We start from the raw sequence: 20,691 nt of genomic DNA on the forward strand, positions 1-20,691 counted from the left end.
CCTATGGGATAAAGGTGAGCACTGAGCCACCTCTGACATTTCCATCTCCAATGCAGCATCTGAGAACCAGGATCATCTCCTGAGTCATTAGAAGGTGACAAAACCAGTGTGAGGGAGGCACTACCCTGACCTGGCTGGAACGATTGCCAGTTTATCCTTTTCACCGAGGATGTACAAGTGGAGCTCAATATTTTCTTTATTGTGGTCCATTCTGATAGTGCTAAAACCATAATTTTTTCCATGTTGAAGCAAGATTGATTTTTTTATCGTGTAAAGTCCAGCGATGGGCAAAATAACTGATACTCTGGTTGCAGCACTGGCTTCAGGAGCAGATAACTGGAAGTTTTCCATTCTTTCTGGATAGTTGGATATTGGCATAGACAGCTTTAGAGTAGCTGGAGTTCTCCTAATACCCCATCCAGCTGATAACTGACAGCAGAGAAAAGTTTGTAACTGACTGAGAAATAAATACCTGAAATTAAAAACTCAGATTCACCTGAGCCTTGATGTCATACAGAGATAAAATACAACAGTGGTCGAAGTCCTGATGACAAATTGATGCATTAATGGTAGAAACTTTGGGATGCTGATGAGTGAGAGATGCTGTTATGTTATTCCTTTTTTGACTCAAACTGTGCCTAATTTGCTTGGCATTAGGCATAAAATGTTTGTGTTACATTGTGCTTTTTGTGCTTCCTGCAAGCTGGACTTTCCAGTTGTTCAGTGCAAGGTTTACACCGTTTTTCTCTGGAGTTGTTAATAATTTATTTTCAATATAACTTCCAATCAGCTTGATTTGTCTGGATTTGCTTAATTTGTCTGGATTTGCCAGGTTCTGAGCTGCTTGCCATCTCTTCTGGTAGCTCTTTTAGAAATCCAGTTTTCCTCTGAGTGATTGATTTCTTCCTGGCTGGGGAACTGTGTCGTTCCGGTTCTCTGAACCCATTTTTCATTTCTGTTACTTGCAGGTACACTGATGTTATTGATGTTGTGCAAGCTCTGCAGACTCACCCTGACCCAGATGTGAAATCTTCTTTCATCATTGGAGCAGTCAACACCTGTGTGGAGCCTCTGAGCTGCTACATGGAACACAGGTGTGCTTTGAAATATTTTTACAGGTTTAAGAACAGAGATGTTTATTTTTGGTATCACTTTTATAATAATTAGTGATTTGTGATGGTTAAAAGCCACTGAACTGACTTAAATCCCATAAAACTGCTCAATAATCCATTTTGGAGGAACTTGGAAGTGCTGTTGGGTTTATCAGGGTGGCACTTGGTTTCCACTGGATTATACAATTATATAGAATATCAATAAAAGTTCAGCTCCTAGAAGAATAAACAAAGATTATATAAATACAAATCCCCTGCTTAAGGGCTTTGTAACATTTGGACAGTCAGTTGTCCTCCGAAAAATTCTCTTTTTTTGCAATCTTTGTGTAAGTCAGTCAAAAAATGGAGACGTGCATCTGAGGTTGGGTTATCGATTCCGCCACTACTTTTGGATGTTTAAAAAGACTTTGCAGGTTTAAAATGTGGAATTTAAGGGAAACAATCCCTTAAATGGGGAAAGAGAATGACAAAGCACGGAAGCCAAAGCATTGCAAGTGTTAAAATCTGATATCCTGGGTTACTGCAGAGCCAGGGTGGGGAGGAAATGGTCGCAGAGCCAAGTCAGTGACCTTTTGAAATAATTTGGTTTCATAGTAAATGTGTGTGCTCCAGACTTCAGCAAACATGGAAATCATTTCTCAGACCTATCTGTAAAATTGTAACACTCCAATTTTTTAATTGTGCCTTGCAGCTGATTTGATAAAAGTAAGTTCCAGCAGTTAGAGTTTTCGGAGTTGGTAGCACTGCTTCTGTCTGTGATCAAACTGTGCCTCACAGCTTAGAGGTGAACTGCCCAGGCAGTTTCTAAAAGTGCATTCCTGACATTTCCTGGCTGTTCTTAAACACTAACCAACGTGCTGCTTGTGCTTTGCAGTAGTCAATAAATAGACCTTACCTTGCTGCTTCTTCTTGTCTCCGTGACAGAGGTACCAAATAAATATCAAAGACTACATAAAATGCTGGTGAATTGATGCTGGAGTGCTGTTTAAACTTGTTCTTTCCGTAATTAGAGGAAAGGCAAGTTCCATTTGTGTTTTATTTTTAACTCACTAACGTGTTACTAGTCATGGTGCTGCGTAGTGTTAGAGCAGCAGCCTGCAGTCCTTTAACACTGTTTGTCTCCTGAAGTGCAGAAGCAGTTGAAGGGAGAGGCTCAGCCTGTGCTGTAGATGATTTTTGTTTTGCTTTGGAGTTTGTTCTGATGAGAATTTACCAAGTAGCCACGCAGTGCCCCTGGCAAACCTTGCAGTTGGGGAGCTGTGGTGATTTCACTGTGAGAATGGAACGGAGTGGATTTCGTGTCTGGCTTGGAACTTGCACTCAAAAAAAATCAAACCCCTTTCCTGCCTCAGAGTTCAGCACTGCAGAGATCCAGCTCTTCTGTGAGCCTGGGATGAAGCTTTTCCCCATTCTGAATTAGCAGACCAGGGGAGGGGAGAGGGAGTTGAAGGGAATGGGTAAAATACTCTCTGGAGGTTTTGTGTCCATGATAAAACTCCTGAAAATAATTGTCACTTGTCTGACACACAGCAGAAATTGGCATTCTGTACATCCAGTCTCTCTGTGGAAAGTTCCCACTCTTTGAAAGGCACAATTCTTTAGGGCAAACTTTAAATTCCTATTGTTTAAATAAGAATTAAAATAACATTGAAGCATTTCTGACTCCTTAGAGTACAGAATAAATCGCATGGTGGGAATTAGCTCTTAAATGTGTTGGGGAATTAAAGCCATCTACAAAACTGATTTTTGAGGGAAAAGTCCTGAAAGACATGACCTGTGAGGATGATGCAATTACATGGATTGAGGAAAAGAAGCATGAAAATGGTTTGGTTCGTGAGACTCTGTCAGTGTCCAAGTGAATGTAAAAGTTTTACTTAAATAATAATATCTGTTCTTGATATGTGAACTTTTTGGTTTTGTAGGCTTCTTTTTCCCAAGTTCTTGGACCAGTGTTCACAAGGTATGTGTCACTTCTCCTCACTTTGAGCTCTACAGAACGATAACCGAGCCATGTGGCCAAATAAATATCTGTATTTATTATTTTGTGCTATTAATACACGTAGCCAAAGGGTCATGATGAACTCTGGGAGGGAAGAACAGACAATCTCTGCCTGCACTGTCAAACTTCATAGGCAGAAAATGAAAGAATTCTGGAGCTTGATCCATTTTGAAGTCCTCATCTGCAGGATGGGTTTCCTAAGACCGCGAATTAAGCTGCTCACCTTGAGCTGTTGTAACTGGGGGTGAAGTGGATTGGATCGGAGCTCCACCCTCCTTTGGGGATGTGTGAGGAAATGGAGCTTTCCTTTCATTTCTGCTCTTTTAGGGAAAAATCAGGGGTGACGTTGTTCCCCAAATCCTCCTCTTGGTGTGGCCTGGAGGCTCCTTGCAGGGCTCATCTCACATGGCAGCAGACAAAGCGGCTGGGCAGCAGGGCTGGTCCTTCCTTACCTGTGTGTTCAGTTTTACATCCTGAGATGAATCACTGGCTGCATTGTCCTCCTTGTCAGGCTTGGGAATTAGAGCAGGTGGTTGGCATATAAATGGGATATGATCCTTCCTCACCTGCCCTCAAATCCCTGCCCCATCCCTGCAAGTGTTCAAGGCCAGGTTGGATTGATTTTGTCTTCGTATTTAAATGCAGTTGTAGGAGAATCAGAGTAGGATGCTGCGCTCTTCTTGTGGCTGCTTAAACTCTGATTGCTCTGCTTGGCTGCCTGAGTTGTGCCAATTCTTTTTCATGTGTGAACAGAACCCAAAAGAATGAAGTTGTAAACAAGCTGGAGAGAAAGTAGGTGCTGTTATATAAATCAGTATTTTATTTGGAGAAAAATGTTGGTGCTCCGAATTGGGAAACTCTTGTGTACAGCCACCGGGTAAATTTAAAGACAGCAGGAGAATGTTAAGATTATAAAGAGTTGTCAATCGCTACAGAGAAGTTAAAAGTGCAAAAAAAGCCTTTTTGTTTTATGAAAGAATAAATAAAATAAATATGCAAAGGTTTGTTTTTCTTAAAGTGAATTTGTACAGGCTGGATTGGGTGAGAATTGGTCATTGTTGAAGGAGAAACTGCAAAATGCCCGGGACAAGAGCAGCTAATTTTCTTAGAGTCAAAATGCTGCAAGAATTACAAATACTGGAGGTTAGAGGAATGTTCTTGTGGCAGGGAGCAATTTCTGCACGTTGCAAAGTGTTGTCATCCGGTTTTCTGATACAGAATGTGACATCAGATGGCCCGGAGGTCCCTTTGTCTGAAGAAATTGTTTCACATAAATAGGGGCAATTTTTGGTTAAAAGTTTCAGGAGGAAAAGCATGCTTTGAAGTGAGAATGGGGCACACTTCAATTTTGCAGACAGATGCAGAAATGTGGCGTGTGTGTAGTAGAGAATTTACATCTGCATAATTCATAGAATCACAGACTGGTTTGTGTTGGAAGGGGCCTTAAAGACCATTTGGTGCCGCTCCTGCCATGGGTAGGGACACCTTCCACTCTCCCAGGGTGCTCCAAGCCCTGCCCAACCTGGCCTTGAACACTTCCAGGGACTGTGTTCCACTGGGCATTGTACAGATCTGAAAACAGAACACTGTGGGTGTAAGAAAAAGCCAAGTGCAGCCACAGGCAAGTAGGAATTAATTACACTTTGGATTTGTACCTTCTCCTCAGAGCAGTCTTACAAATGTGGGGAGCGAGTTGGGTTTGCCTTTTGCTGCCTTTCTCTATAACAAAGGGGTCCCTGGGCATGTTACCAATGTGACATTTTCCAGATTTTTTGTTTGGAGACCCCAAGACTCACAGAGACAGGTGGGGATTGGGGAGAACTGACAAAGCCTCGAGCACAGTGACCAACATGAGTATCCTGTGCATAATTGCTTAAACTTCTCCAAAAAATCCTGCCGCCATCTGCGTGCTGTAATTCCCTTTTGCGTCTCTTTTTTTGTGTCTTTCTTTCCCTTCTGTCTTGCACAGAAGCTGTAAGAGGATACCTTCCTAGTCCAAGGGCACCCTGTCATCCCTTGTGAAACAATTTCATATAGAACACAAAATTAAGACGTCACCATTGTTAAATATTCCCATTGTAAGTTTGGGAGCAAAGAGGAGCCATTATTTTCATGCGGCATATGTATTTTTAATCCATCCCTCCTGTTCCTTTCCTGCTTCCATTGAACACTGAATTCCCCAGGCTGCAAGGGTTCTTTTCTTTAGAGGAGTGTGCAAATAAAGATTTAAACAAAACTGGGTGGTCTTCAAAATGCATCTCTTAGGAACAGAGATGGCAGTGGCGGTTTAAATAGAAAAGGTTAAATTTGTTCATTGCTGGAGCTTTGGAGGCACCTTCCAGTTCTCAGGAAGGTGTTTTTCTGTAGGATTGCACTCCCTGTCCATCACTCCAGGGTCATGAACTGGTGCCTGTGATCCCAACTCCTCCAGGATTTACAGCTGGGTGTGAGCAGAGCCAGCGCTCGCAGGTTCCTGGGCTCTGAGCAGGCTTCTCCTGCTTCCAGGGCTGTGTGGGAGTTTGCAGTCCGGAATGACAGGGAGTGCCCTGGGCCAGGGAGCAGAGATTGATGGAGAAGGATCAGGGGTGCTGAGGAGGAGATGAGCTGCAGAGGTCTGTGATTTGCTAGATTTGTTTTTCCCTGAGTCTTTTTTTTTTAAAAAAAAACTTGGAGCTTTTCCAGCTTAATCCTTGACAATTGTGGATCCTCTCCAAGGCACGGTGCTGCCAGTTGTCACATGGACTCTTTTGGGGTCCTGGAATATTCCAGGGATGGAATTATTATCTTATTCATGACATGATTATCTTATTCATTTTTTTTTTTCTAATTTCATGATTAATATCCCCAAACTTGATATCATTTCATGCCTGCACGTGGCTTAAATTTCAAAGGGTGCTTGCTGTTCTCTTTCCCTTTCCCTCCTCCTCCAAGAGCAAGTGTATATTGGAGAAAACTTGGATGTACCTGAGATTGGGGTGGAAATTTCTGTGCAAGAAAAGAAAAGAGAAATACAGTGATGGAGATTTGTGCTGTTAAAGTTTTGGCTTGGAACAGTCAGCGATGCAAAGAGCAGTGACTTCGGGAGTGTGTGATGCAATGGAAGTGCCCCAGAAATATTTGGTGCAGGAATTTGTGTATAAAGCAGCCTTTGCAGGGATTGATGTGATTTAAGACTTGTGTAAAGACCAGGAATTGCTTCAAGCAGGTGTGATCAGTTGTTAGTTCTTTGCTTTAAATAGTTGGAGGCAGAGGAAATGCATCCTGGCTCAGCTGTTCATGGATGTCGGAGATTTTCTGTTCTTCCTTCCACTCCACTGTAGTCACAGGAGGGTGTCAGAGCTGGGCTGCACGTCTTGAGCAAAGAAATAACGTTTATTGTAAAACTACAGAATTGTTCAGCTTAGAAAAGACCTCCAAGACCATCAAATCCAATCTTTAACCTATCCCCACTGCCCAGTTCCCCAGTACCCCATGTCAAGAGCCACATCCACGTGTTCTATGAACATTTCCAAGGATGGGCACTCCACCACTGCCCTGGGCAGCTTTACAACCCTTACCATGAAGAAATATTTCCTAAAATCTCATCTAAACCTCCCCTGGCACAACTTGAGGCCGTTTCCGTTCCATTTCCTCTCTGTGCTTCACACATTCAGGAAAATACAGACATCCTAGGGAGGCACCAAGTGTTGACACTGCAATTTCTTAGAGAAACTGAGCTGAAACTCAAATCATCTGTAATTGGAAAGCAGGGATCCTATAACTAAAATTACCTGGATGGTTTTCTCTTATCTTTTTGATGCCTCGTGGGTTCAGTCTTGCTGTCTGAATACCCTTTTGGAGTCTTTAAAGATAAAAAAATAACCCTAAACCCTTCTCTTGTTTTTGGAAGTGGCAACTGAGTGTCCAAAATACTGATTTTTAGCTGTTTAATCTCTTACTGCACATTGAATTCACCAAAAGACTTTACACCTTAGTGTTTTTTTTTTTTTTTTTTTTTAAATAGTCCTGCTCAGATCGAATCTTGTATGGTTTTGTTATTTGAATTAATTGATTCTATGGATTGAGTCTAAATTGATTCTGTTAGATGAAACATTCTCTGCTTGTTCTTTTTTTATTTTTGTTGTTGTTGTAGCGGATTTTCTTTTTTTCTTCAATGAAAGAATGTAGTGAGAGGGAAGGAAAATAAGAGAAGAATGGCTGGAATATCCCTGAATGGTTTCTTAGTCACTGTTTACATGCCTGAGCTGTGTAAATTATCCCCTGATTTCCTTCCACAGGACTGGTGAGTAACGTGGTTTTCACGAGTCATGCCACAGAGCAGAGGCACCCACTCCTCGTGCAGCTGCAGAGCCTGATCCGAGCAGCAAATCCTGGAGTTTCCTTCATCCTGGCAGAAAATGGAATTGTAACGAGGTAACCTTAATCAGGATTTATCGCTTTTGGCACAACGGGCCACGAGCACTCAGAAACTTCTGTTCTCCTGTTTTTGCTCTGGTGATTTATAGGAAGGAAATGCAGATTTTTCTTAATTGCTTCTCGTGCAAAAGGGATTTTCCCTTTACATTTATGGGCTTATAAATACAGGGGTTAGGAAATGTGTTTTGTTTGCAGAGTGTGATTTATGCTGCTGTTACTGCCATGCTAAAGGAAAAGTGCTCTTAATTTCACTGTCACTAGCACATTATGTTTTATGTAAGTAGATAGCGGCCATTTTATTTAACTTAGAAAATGAAAATCTTCATTTTTATCTCTTTACAGGAACGAGGATATTGAATTAATTCTCTCAGAAAGCAGTTTTTCAAATCCTCAGATGATGAGAGCTCGATATTTAATGTACCCTGGCTGGCAAGTATCTAGACTGAGAAGTATTAAAACTATTTTTCTAATTAACTTGAAGATTAAAATGTTTCACTAACTTCATTTATATTTTTTTCCGAGACTACTCATTTGGAACAGGCAGCAGCTGTGTAAATCATTTTTAAGAGAGCTGATGATTATTCTTGGTGGATACAAGATTGCTGCCCTTTTATGGGGGGGAAAAAAAGCTCCTTTCTGGACACCATTTAAATCAATGGCAAGATTACTGTTGCTTTCCAGAAGAATAGGCAAGAACCCTGTGGGAATAAACTGGGAAGGATTGGGATGGGTGAGGTCAATAATGACTGGAGTAATTTCATCCTGACAGCTATTCAGCATTACTGGAATGAACTTGCTCTGTCAGTCTGGCCATTAGCAGAACAATTATTCACAAAACCCAGGAACCTCAGTGACAGCCTTGGCGCAGCTGAGGCACAAACCCACGTGGCACCAAACTTTCCGCTGAACACCGAGGGAGATTTCTCCTGGCTCGGGGCTTTTCACACATCTTGTTGCAGTTGTCTGTGCTGCACCTTTCTGGCAGGAATCTGCAGCCACAGTAACTCCTGACTCTTGTGCTGGAGACATCATTTATTTCTCCTACCTTGCAATCCTCTGTATCTCTTTATTAATAAATCTGGGTCTGAGTTGGATGCAAGTAGCCAAGTAAAGCTACTGGAGTGAGCCAGCACAAGGCTTGGGATGAGGATATTGAATTAATATTGTCAGAGCTGCTCGTGGATTGCATGGAGCCAAAGAGAGAGAGCAGGAAAAGAAAATATTTCAAACTTTGATGATAGTGTGCAAGAATTGGATCTAGGTAGTATGGATGGGAAAGAAAGAGCAACAAGAAGAACATCAAAAGCATCCAGGGAGATCTTACTGCAGCTTTGCAGTGCATGAAGAGGGCTCATGAAAAAGGAATAGAATGAGTTTTTACATGGGTAGATGGTGACTGGGCAAGGGGGAAGAGTTTTAAGCTAAAAGAAGGGAGATTAAGGTGAGATGTTAGGGAAAACTCTTCCCTGTGAGGGTGCTGAGCCCTGGCACAGGGAGCCCAGAGAAGCTGTGGCTGCCCCTGGGTCCCTGGCAGTGTCCAAGGCGAGGCTGGATGGCACTTGGAGCACCCTGGGCTAGTGGAAGGTGTCCCTGCCCATGGCAGGGGTGGGAATGAAATGATTTTTCAAGTCCATTCCGACTCAAACCAATTCATGACTCTACGAAAAGGAATCCTGAGTGCTTTAACCAACCTAATGCTGTTGGCAGCAAATTTCCATGGGGGAGAAAGCTCTGCGTTTTCCTTCCTCTGAGCAAGGCTCATCTGTGGTGGAAGAGCAGCTGTTCTTTGTTGGGTGAGAAGCAGAAGCTCCTGTAATTTCTGTCTGTTGAAGGTGTTTGTTTTTGTCCCCAGGTACGAGGGCAAGTACGGGGCTGGGCCCGTGTTCCCTCCCATGGTTCAGATCTGCGTGTGGTTCAGTCGCCCTCTGGAGAAAACACGATTTGTGACCAAATGCAAAGGTACCAATGAACTTTGCCTGACTTGATTGAAATCCAAGTTTGGGATGCTGAGGGATAGAGGGGAAGGAAGGCACTGACGTAACGCAGTTATTATTTAATCACCGCTGAAGTTAACTTTTAATTGAAAACTCAGCTTTCCTTCCTAAAAGTACAGTAAATTCTGTTCCTTAGTGTCTGCTCTGGGAAGTTGTCCCATGGTTTTTGTTCGGATGAAAATCTAATTGAATTTTTGGTTTCTAGGACTGCAACGACTTCCTGTGTTTGCTTTTTATTTTATGTTTCATTGTACTTGGTAGTGTTGAAATGCAGTTTTATAAGTGACCATCAGCTTCTGCTTTTTTTGCCAAATCATTCTTTGGAGCTACTAGAAAACAGGCTCAGCTCTAGAGCAGATACATTATCAAGCCTCTCCTTCTCTCCTTTAGTGTTAAAGAGGAGGATTTTGCCTCCCACACACGCACTGTGAGGGTTCCTTGTGCCAAACACAGCTTATTTCCCAAACTCCACGGCAAAGAACGAGAAAATAAATGTTACAGAGTGGGATTTCCAAAGCACATGGCAGCTTTTCCTTTAAAAGCACTGAGATGTGGATTAGAGATCAGTTGCACGGGTTTTACCAGAAGCTCCACCAAGGAGAAGAAAAATAAGTTGAGATAATCTCTGTTTATCTTCTGTTTCAAACAGCAATTAAATCGTTGCTCAAGCCAAGTCCTTTTTCTGGAAACATTTACCACATCATGGGCAAAGTGAAGTTTTCAGGTAAGGGCAAATTACTCCTCTGAGGTGTTGTGATCACAACTGCATGCCATGGGTATTTAAAAAGGTATTTCTGTCCCGGATTCTGTCTGCACCAGTGTTGATGTTAGATTAGAGGAGCGATCATCAGTTTTCCTTCTGTCTTCTCCTTGTTAGATGCTGATAAAGTCATTGAAGTCTGTCACAACACAGCAGCAAATTCCCTAAGCCTGGTGCCTGTTCCAGAGGGACCAACTCCTCCTGACTCCAGAAATGATCCCAGAGACTGCAGCGGTCAACAGGAATATTTCCTTGTGTTCATTGGCTGCTCCCTGAAGGAAGAGGATATCAAAGATTGGCTCAGAGAAACTGCAAAACAGGTTTGTAGACAGGTTTCCTTTTGTTCAGTGCTCGGCATTTCTTAACAACCAAAGGAAAAATCCGAGTTGTCTCCATGAAGCATTAGGATTTCTTAATTAATCTCTTTTTTTTTTTTTTTTTCCTCCTTCTACCGAGGTATTGACATTCTAGGGTGCAAATGGATTTCAGGAAGGGGACTAAGAGTTTACAAATGTGTGTTGTAATCTCTGTATTGTTTTAGTGCTTGCTACAGCTTATTCATGGATTGATCTGCTCTTGAATGCTTGAGCAGATGGATTATGTCCAGGATAAACACTGGATGATTTAGCTGAGCTGTGATTGCCAAGGGCTGCAGTGTGCTGTGAAATAAACCTTCTTCAAGTACCTGAACGCTGGCAAAGCTGAAAATTTGTTTTGATTCACTAAATTAAACCTCCTTGGAAGTAATCCACTGAAATGGAGGGTGGAGTCCTGTTCATTTTGTCACCCTTAATTAATCGAGTGTTGTATTTCTGCATGGCTGATGTGTCCATGCAATAGGGAGCAGGGAATGTGGCTGTTGTAGGAAGCTCAGAAGGCACAGTTTGCACAGAGGGACTGCCGCAGCTGATAGATAAAATCACAGATCCATAAAATCCTGGAATGGTTTGGGTTGGAAGGGACCTTAAATCCCATCCAGTTCCACCCCCATGCCATGGGCAGGGATACCTTCCACAATCCCAGATTGTTCCAAACCCCATCCAGCCTGGCCTTGGGCACTTCAGGGATGGGGCAGCCACAGCTCCTCTGGCCAAACTGTGCCAGTGGAACTTCTTGGAACGTTTGTAAGTTAAAAATACTCCATGTTACTTCTATGTGGATTAGGATTTACACAGTAAATCCACAGTAAATTTGGTCACCAAAAGTTTGTGTGGGAAGGGAAGGGTTTTTCCTTCAGACTGTGGCTGGAGCGGTTTTCTGAGGTTTTTTCTAAGATTTCTGAGGTTTCTGAGATGCTCAAGTTCTCATCTCCTGTTTCCCTGTGTTAATTCAGGGAATTAATCAATTTTCTGTGCTGATTATCTCATCCTCCGTGCTTATCACAAGAGTAATATATGGAGACAAATGCTTTGCCATGTAAGAAAGTTCTGTGTGGAATACTACTTAAATTTTGTGAAAACTTGGAACTTAAATGCTTATCTCAAGTGTGAAGTGTTTCCTCTTTGAGCAATTCAAGGCTATAAACACTTTTTGTACAGTCATGGCTAATTGAGGGTTTCAGATAGCTCTAAGAGTTACCACATGCTGCAGGAAAGAAAGGGATTACAGAATTTCTCAGACTCAAAACTAAGTTGTTTTTCTGTTCCTCTGCCAGCTTTCTTACAGTAAAGCTCTATTTAAATTGTCTTGTTCAAAATACTTGGAGAATTTTTAATTTCTGAGTGTTCTCTGTTACGATCAGTGAATTTTTACTTTTGTTTTCAGAACACAGTTGTGGATGCCTTCATAGAACTGAATAATTTTAGATGTGAATTTCTGAAATACACTGAAATATTTGAAATTCTGAAATATTTGGTGGGGTTCTTTTTGTTTTGTGTGTGTTTTTCTTAATATTTATTTATTTATTTATTTAAAATGTATTTTAAAATTTATTTTATTTTATTTTAAACTAACTAAGCTGTGATATCACATTGTCACATAACTGTAGTCACATAACTGGAATCTCATTCTTCATACAGAAGCCTCAGAGGAAAGCCCTGAAAACCAGAGGAATGTTAACCCTTCAGGAAATCAAAAACATTCACGTGAGTCAAAGCAATAATTTATTTATGAACCCTTCTTTTGGCTGATTTCCCTTAAATACCCATCTGGGTGATGGAGCACTAAATTATTGCAGCCCTTTTGGAGGTACTTGGAGCACAACTGGAGCTGTCCAGGAGGGATTTGAGATACAAATCTGATCTCAGAGCTCCAAATTCACTCTGCAAAGTAGGAGAAGGTGTAAAATTGACAATCTTTGGTTGCTGTAACGGCTCCTCTATTTTCTTTTATCTATTTGAGTTTGTAAAGACTGTCCCTACAGGTGTTTAATTTGACTTCTTTCCTGCTGCAGGTGAAACGCCACTTGGATCCACTTCCAGCTGGTTATTTTTACAATGGGACTCAATTTGTGAATTTTTTTGGTGACAAAATGGATTATCATCCATGTATCCTTTAAAATGGGGCATTTTGGGGAAGGTTTTAGGTAGGCAGTGAACTGTGCAGCTCTGTTATGTAAAATGCCGAAGCAGATATGGTAAAGAACCAGTTCCTTGCCAGCTAAAGCTTAGTGTTAAAACCTTTTCTGAGAGATAAGATCTCAAAAACAGAATAGAACCAACAAAACAAACCCCAAACTGCCCATGAGCTCACGCAGGGAAAAATTTATGGACCACAGCTTGTCAAAGAAATATTTTTCAAACCAAATAGTGCTGTAACAGCACTGAATGCCTGGGCACGACTGATAAAACTTGCAAATGAATGTGATTTTTATGTCTGCATACACTCAAGTGAAAACAATCATATTTTTGTCCTTAGCATTGCCCTGGCATTCCTTGCCAAGGTTCCAGTGCTGGAACACTGTTCCTGTTGTCCTTGGTCACCACCTGGGGACACGGGTCGCTGGCGGTGCTGGGTGCCCTTGATGTTCTCAGGGTGCTTCTCCAGCCTTAATGATTCTGTGTTCCTCTCATTTTCACAACTCCCCCTTGCTTTGTCTTTGATCACCAGCTTCCAAATTGGTTTCATATTCCCAGTTTGCTTTTCACAGTAACTTCACCAAACTTGGTAAAAATCCGGGTGGGTTCTGTGATGCTGCTTTGGGATAAGAACAGAGTTATTTTCTGTGTCCTGTGGGACAAATTCAATATTTTAAACCAGCAGATTGCTGTTTGCAGGGCACAAAACCCGACAGCAAACTTGCACTTCAATATTCACTGGGAAATTATTGATGCCCCATGCCTGGAAGTGGCCAAGGCCAGGTTGGATGGGGTTTGGAGCAATCTGAGATAGTGGAAGATGCTGCCCATGGCAGTGGGTGGAATGAGATATCTTGAAACTCCTTCCAACCCAAACCATTCCAGGATTCTTCACTCCACCTCCCCCTTGGTATTTGGCAGTGAAAGCTGCAGGCCTGGTTAACCCTTCCTAGGGGATTTGAATTTTGGGCAGAGTTTTGGACTTCTGCTTCAGCAGAACAGCTGGAAATGTGTTGACCGAGTCCCAGAATGGTTTGGGTCAGAAGGGACCTTGAAGCTGGTCTCATTCCAGCACCTTCCAGGGATGGGGAGTCCAAAATCTCTTTGGGTAACCTTCCCAGGGAAGATTTTCTTCCTAACATCCCATCTGACCGTGCTGTGGTTCTGCTGTTTCTAGATCCTTCCTCCTGGCTAGGAAATATTCCTTCTGCAGCTTTTTTATTCCCTGGCAACTCTGAGTTGTGGTAGCTCTGACTGTAGACTTCCAGAAAGTAATATATTAATTAAATTTCTGCTTTCACTGAGCGTCCCACAACTGACCCTTCCTTCAAACCTGGATGTTCTTTTCTACTAAATCCCATTTGCACAAATGTTCTTCCTTCACCTTTCCCAACCAGTGATGGACCAGTTCATGAACGATTACTTGGAGGAAGCCAACAGGGAAATCGAGAAGTACAACAGGGAGCTGGAGGAGCAGGAGTACCACGACCTCTTTGAGCAGAAGACTTAAGCCCGTGGGTCCTGGGTGTTTCTGTCCTTGTGGCAGGAACCAAAAATGCTGTTTTGTCCTCCTGACTCATGAGATATCGAGTGAAATGTCTGTTTTCAGCACTCCTTCCCAAACTAAGGGATCGTTCCCCTAAGGTTGGCATTTAACACGGTAACTGCTTAGCTGTTTGTACTGTCAGGTTTGCTTCCACTTCACCTTAATTCCAGACTGTACAAAGCATCACCTGGAATCTCTGGCTTGTGGTGGAAACGTGGGGGAAAAAGAAGAAGGAGGAGGAGAAAAGAAGCAAAACTGGATTAATTTCCTAAAAAAACAAAAAGGTCAGAGTGCAATTGTGGAATTGGGCCGTGGTGCAGATATCAAACAGTCCCTGGGTGTCCCTTGGAAATGGTTGCACAGGAGCATCCTGTGATGAGCAGTGGGGGAATTCAGGATTTGGGATTGGGGTGTTCCCAAAGCGAGAAACGGGGGAACAGACTCGGAAGAGTCCCCAATCCCAGAACCATTTGCGTGTTCCTGAAGCAAAAAATGGGGGAATAATTAAAGAAATGAGAAGAATCCCTAATCCCACAGCTGCTGGGATGTTCCTAAAGTGACAAATGGGGGAACAATGGGAAAAACTCAGAACTGAGTCCTTAACAGCTGTTGGGATGTTCCCAAAGTGAGAAATGGGGGAACAGTGGGGAAAACTCAGAACTGAGTCCTTAACAGCTGTTGGGATGTTCCTAAAGCGAGAAATGGGGGAACAATGGGAAGAACTCAGAACTGGTTCCTTGATCCCACAGCTCTTGGTGTGTTCCCAAAGCGAGAAATGGGGGAACAGTGGGAAAACCTCAGAAGAGCCCCTGATCCCAGAGCTGTTGGTGTGTTCCCAAAGCGAGAAGTGGGAGAATGATTCAAAAAAGCTTAGAATCCCTGAATCTGCCGCTGTTAGGATGTTCCCAAAGCGAGAAATGGGGGGACAGTGGGAAAAACTCAGAACTGAGTCCCTAATCCCACAGCTGCTGGGCATTCCCAAAGTGAAAAAAATGTGAAAACGGTGGGAAAAACTCAGAAGAGTCCCTAATCCCAGAGCTGTCAGGTGTTCCCAAAGCGAGAAATGGGGGAACAATGGGAAGAACTCAGAATTGGGTCCCTAATCCCACAGCTCTTGGTGTGTTCCCAAAACGAGAAATGGGGGAACGCTTTCTCAGAGTCCCTGATCCCACAGTTGTTGATGTATTGCCAAAGCGAGAAATGGGGGAATAATGGGAAAAACTTAGAACTGAGTCCCTAATCCCACAGCTGCTGGCATGTTCCTAAAGCGAGAAATGGGGGAACAGTGGGAAAAATTCAGATTTAAATCCCTAATTCCAGAGCTGTTGGTGTGTTCCCAAAGCAAGAGGTGAATGATTAAAAAAATTAAAATCCCTGAATTTGCTGGTGTTAGGATGTTCCCAAAGCAAGAAATGGGGGAACAGTGGAAAACAACTCAGGAGAGTCCCTAATCAACAGTTGTTGGGATGTTCCCAAAGCGAGAAATGGGGGAACAATGGGGAAAACTCTGAAGAATCCTGAATCCTGCAGCTGTTAGGATGTTCCCAAAGTGAGAAATGGGGGAACAATGGGGAAAACTCTGAAGAATCCCGAATCCTGCAGCTGTTAGGATGTTCCCAAAGCGAGAAATGGGGGAACAATGGGAAGAACTCAGAACTGAGTCCCTAATTCCAGAGCTGTCAGAGCATTCCCAAAGCAAGAAATAGGGGAATGTGAAAAGCTTGGATGAGCACCTAATCCCACAGTTGTTAGGATGTTCCCAAAGTGACAGATGGGAGAACAGTGGGAAAAACTGAAGAATCCCTAATCCCAGAGCTGTCAGGATGTTCCCAAAGCGAGAAATGGGGGAACAGTGGGGAAAACCTCAGAACTGAGTCCCTGATCCCACAGTTTCTGGGGCATTCCCAAAGTGAAAAATGTGGAAACCCTGGGAACAACTCAGCGAAGTCCCTAATCCCAGAGTTGTCAGGATCTTCCCAAGTGAGAAATGGGGGAACAGTGGGAAAAACTCAGAAGAGTCCCTAATCATCAGTTGTTGGGATGTTCCCAAAACGAGAAATAGGGGAACAGTGGGAAAAACTGAAGAATCCCTAATCCCAGAGCTGTCAGGATGTTCCCAAAGCGAGAAATGGGGGAACAGTGGGGAAAACCTCAGAACTGAGTCCCTAATCCCACAGTTTCTGGGGCATTCCCAAAGTGAAAAATGTGGAAACAGTGGGAAAAACTCAGAAGAGTCCCTAATCCCAGAGCTGTCAGGGTGTTCCCAAAGCGAGAAATGGGGGAACAATGGGGAGAACCTCAGAACTGAGTCCCTGATCCCACAGCTGCCAGGGTGTTCCCAAAAGTGAGAAATGGGGGAAGGCTTTTTTCAGCGTCCTTAATCCCACAGCTGCTAGGGCATTCCCAAAGTGAAAATTGTGCAAACAGTGGGAACTGCTCAGAAAAGTCCCCAATCCCAGAATTGTCAGGATGTTCCCAAAGCAAGAATTGGGGGAACACTCCCGCCCCCACCTTTGCCAGGGCACAGCCCATCTCAAAACCTCAGCACAGTTTGAGTCTGCACTTGAAATTCTGACTTTAAAGAAAAGCTATTTATACATTTCAGGGTGAAGTCAGTGGAGAAATCTTAATTTCTTCCCAGTGCTCTCATTGGGATTCTGGAAAATATTTCCAGGCTGGCTGCAATGGGCACCTTGCTGTTGCTTAGATTATTCCTGGAGGATTCCTATTTCAGTCCTAAAAACTAAGCAAGGCAAGGGGGAGATTCTTCAGCTGAAGAATTCTTTTTCATGGAGATGAGTGATTTCCAAAGGTAAAAAATAGCAAAGGATGTTACTTGAAAGAGGCAGGAACTTGTTTGTGGAGCTTCCAGGAGAGTTTGCACACCGTAACATTTCACTGTGCTGGTGAGAAATCAGCTTTTAAGTACTTGCAACAGAATTTTTGTAGTTCCTAAATGACAGAACAGGAATGCTGGCAGCCTGTCCTGACTTAATTCAGTATCGTTTTAAGGGACGCTTTATAAATCCCTGACTGAAGGATTATAAAGTACCTTAGCAGCTACTTACAGGTAATTATTGGAGTTTATTTGAATGAGGAGATTATTCTAGCATGCACGTGTTCAGAATTTAGGTGAGAACAGCCCAGCAGGAATTTTTTTTTATTTTCATATTCCTTTGCCTTAGGGACAGCTCGATCTTTTACTGCAACTGCAGCTTTTCTTTCTGACCAGATGTTTGCGATACAGCAAGAAATGGAATGAAAAAAATCTCTTGCAGGACACTTAAAATACTTCAAATGTATTTGCACAGCCTCATCCAATGGCAGGAAAAGGATATTTAACCCCTGCCGTCAAACCTGAGGTGAAATTAGAGTTTATGCTTTACTAAAGAGATGTATTTTTTACCTTTGGAATATGAAATTTCAGTGACCTGAAGCACATTTTTAAGCGGTTTTGGTCTTTGTTGCTGGGTGCCCGTCCTGTGAGTGTTCCACAGTGCAGAGGTGGAATTCCAGGTGCTGCAGGCTGGGATAGAAATACTGATAAGGTTTCATTCCTCTCTCTCCTCCTAGATTTAAAAAGCTGTCTGAATTGAAGACTTCAATATTCTACTTTACTTTTTATTTTTCTTTTTTGCACACCACGAGACTTTATATATAAAAAAAACCTACTTGTATCCTGTTAGAGGCCAGTAAAAGCCAGCAATTAGTTTGTGTTTTTAGGCTTTCCTGGGATGTATTCCCTGGATCACAAGTGTGGAGCAATCCTGATAAAGCTTGTGAGTTTTATCTATGCATGGCTAAATTTTAGTCTTAATATCCTGTAGTGCCTGTAGAGCAAAGGTAGCTAGCAGTGGGTTTTGGGGCAGGGGGTGGCTACCAGGGGTTTACAGCTAAATCCAGTTGGTTGCATGAAATTTATTTCCCGGCCCAGAATTTTTTTAGGAATCCCCCAACTCCTGGTGGTAGCGCTGCAATAAAGGAGGGGCGTTAGGAAATGGAACTCCCAATTGGAATTGCTTTGCCAATTGAACTCCGTGTAAACCCGGCGGTTCCGATCCCGGTTCTCTCATCTGCAAAGCCATATTTTTAGAGTAGTGGGATGTGATGTGGGAAGAAATTCCAGGGGTTGGGACAGCAGGCACGTGGTGGAGGCTTCGTCTCAACTCATGAGTGGATACAGAGTAGATTTAAGTGCAATTGATTGAAACAATAGATGAGGATGCTGTAGCTGATTTTCGCTCTGCTGAACTCTTTTTAAGAACTCCAATTTGTGCAGCTCTCAAATCAAGATGTGGATGGGGCTGATCCAGCTGCAATTCCAAGCCCTGTGGGGGAAAAAAAAAAAGAAAAAAAAAGAGAAATAATCGGGGTGTGACTGTGCAAATTGGAGCTGTTCCTTAAAAACTGGAGCAGAAGAGCTCAGAAGAAAGGCCTAGAACCCTCCTGTTCTGTGCTGCATGTGCTCTATGGTCATAGCTGTGTATTACAAAAAGACCTTTCACCAGACTGGTACTGGCTCAATTCACGTCTTTTGGTATTGAAAGAAATTGATTACCTCAATTTTTTTTTTTAGCCTTTATTTTTCAACTGTGACTTTTCAACCAGAACGAAGAAAAAAAAAAAAAAAAAAGGAAAAAAATACCGAAATAGTGAAACTGTGACAATGGTATCCTTTAAATGTAGTAGTGCCTTGCAGATGACGCCATTTATTCCCCAAATAAATGGATGTCAGGGGTTACACCCCACCAAAATAACGGTTTTGGTGAAAGGACTTAAAAATTTAACCTAGTGACAAGTATTAGCACAAATGGTTAAAGTGTTTAAAAGAAAACTCTTTGAGGACTGAAATATGTAAATGCCTGATGCTGCTGCTGTTGAAGAGCAGTTGCTGATTTTTTGGGAGTCGATTCTAACGATCAGCAGCGCTTTTTGAATTTTTTTTTTCTTTTTTTTTTTAAGAAGAACGTAACTTTTGTACTCTGGTCAGAGCTGATTGTACTGTATGGAATCCCCAGCCCTGGGGGTTTGATGTCCTCACTCCTTAGAAGTCGAGGTGAGGATGGAGCTACTCCGAAGGATGGAGGTTTGAACATTTTTTTTTTGGTTTTGTTTTTTGCTACTGTACAATTAAACCAACAACAAAAAAAGCACCATTTCTAACCCACTGATGTTTGGATACAGCAAAAGTGCCATTACACCCTTCCTTTTCTCTTTTACTGTACTTGGAAAAGAATTTGTGTCCAGGCATTCCTGAGCTTGGGAAGTGCTGAAGAGTCCTCAAGGGGTTTCCACGCTTTGCTGACCTCTGTTAGCAGCTTGTGGTGGTGTTTTTTTTTCTTTTTCTGTCTCCTCACCGAGAATGAGTGTGATCAGAAGTTACTGAAGTTATAGGCGTTCTAATGTGACAAACTTAGCAGGGGAACCTTTGCAACTTGAGCTGCTCTGCAGTCCGGGAGTATTTGAATTTTTAAGCTGTGCAATTTGGGATTAATCCAGTTTTACACTTTGCAATTAACACACCGGATTGCAGGGAGGAGTTAAGTTGCGTGCGAGGGTTCCCCGATAAGTTGGGGTGGGTATTTTTTTTTAATTATTGTTATTTTTTAATTGAAACTTGTCCGAATTTGCACAGATTTAAGCTCTGGAATACTTTGGTATTCTTGAAAAGGGAAAAAAAAAAATAAATTGTGACTAGTATAGTGAATTGTGAACTGTGAGTTGGTAGAATCACGAGGTTGATCTAATTAATCTTAGGTTGTTAAAAATGTACCTCAGAAAGCTCGTGAGAAATCGCTTCGTTTTTACACAACAGCCGGATCCTGACCTAACACTTCTCACTTTACAACGTGCCAAAATTCACTTTTATACTAGTTCTCAATGCTTTAATATTTGCAACTCTTAAGTTAAAAACGTGTTATTTACAAACACTACTGTAACTTCAGTTCAGCTGAACGGTGTGATTGAAGCTTTTTGCCTCTCGTATTTATTACACAACTTGATTCAGTAAATATAAAATGACCTTTCCATTTATTTTTGTATTGTTTTACATGTTTATACCTGCAGTTTGTGTGACTTTTACACCTGTAACTCAGATGTGATGGAAAGAACCAATAAACAGTATCCATCCACTGCCTGGCTTTGACTCCTTTAATAAACTCACAGGTTCCTGAACTGGAATTTTTAAACTTTGAGTGGTGTTCAGTTAAAATTTTTAAACTGGTAGAAAGCTGAGTTGTTTATATTCAAATAAAATATAAAAATTTAAGGTTTTGTGGGGTTTTTTTTTAGCTACTATTTTAAGTTTAGGCCTTGCTTGGGCTTTTAATTGGGTAAAATTCAAACTAG

General features: G+C 42.2%; 1 protein-coding gene across 1 annotated transcript in view; it reads left to right on the plus strand.

The window, feature by feature from the left end:
* Positions 1-20,475, plus strand: part of DNAAF9 (dynein axonemal assembly factor 9) — a 68,045-nt gene extending 47,570 nt beyond the window's left edge. Inside the window, exons 28-37 of the mRNA XM_040065571.2 lie at positions 969-1,094; positions 3,035-3,072; positions 7,389-7,524; positions 7,870-7,956; positions 9,380-9,486; positions 10,171-10,245; positions 10,399-10,601; positions 12,300-12,365; positions 12,674-12,767; positions 14,195-20,475. Coding sequence (XP_039921505.1) covers positions 969-1,094; positions 3,035-3,072; positions 7,389-7,524; positions 7,870-7,956; positions 9,380-9,486; positions 10,171-10,245; positions 10,399-10,601; positions 12,300-12,365; positions 12,674-12,767; positions 14,195-14,307 — 1,045 coding nt within the window. The 3' untranslated portion in view covers positions 14,308-20,475. The remainder of the gene's footprint in view (positions 1-968; positions 1,095-3,034; positions 3,073-7,388; positions 7,525-7,869; positions 7,957-9,379; positions 9,487-10,170; positions 10,246-10,398; positions 10,602-12,299; positions 12,366-12,673; positions 12,768-14,194) is intronic.
* The last annotated feature ends 216 nt before the right edge of the window (positions 20,476-20,691 follow it).

Source organism: Hirundo rustica, chromosome 5, assembly GCF_015227805.2.
Source record: "Hirundo rustica isolate bHirRus1 chromosome 5, bHirRus1.pri.v3, whole genome shotgun sequence".
In the NCBI taxonomy this organism is placed as follows: Eukaryota; Metazoa; Chordata; class Aves; order Passeriformes; family Hirundinidae; genus Hirundo; species Hirundo rustica.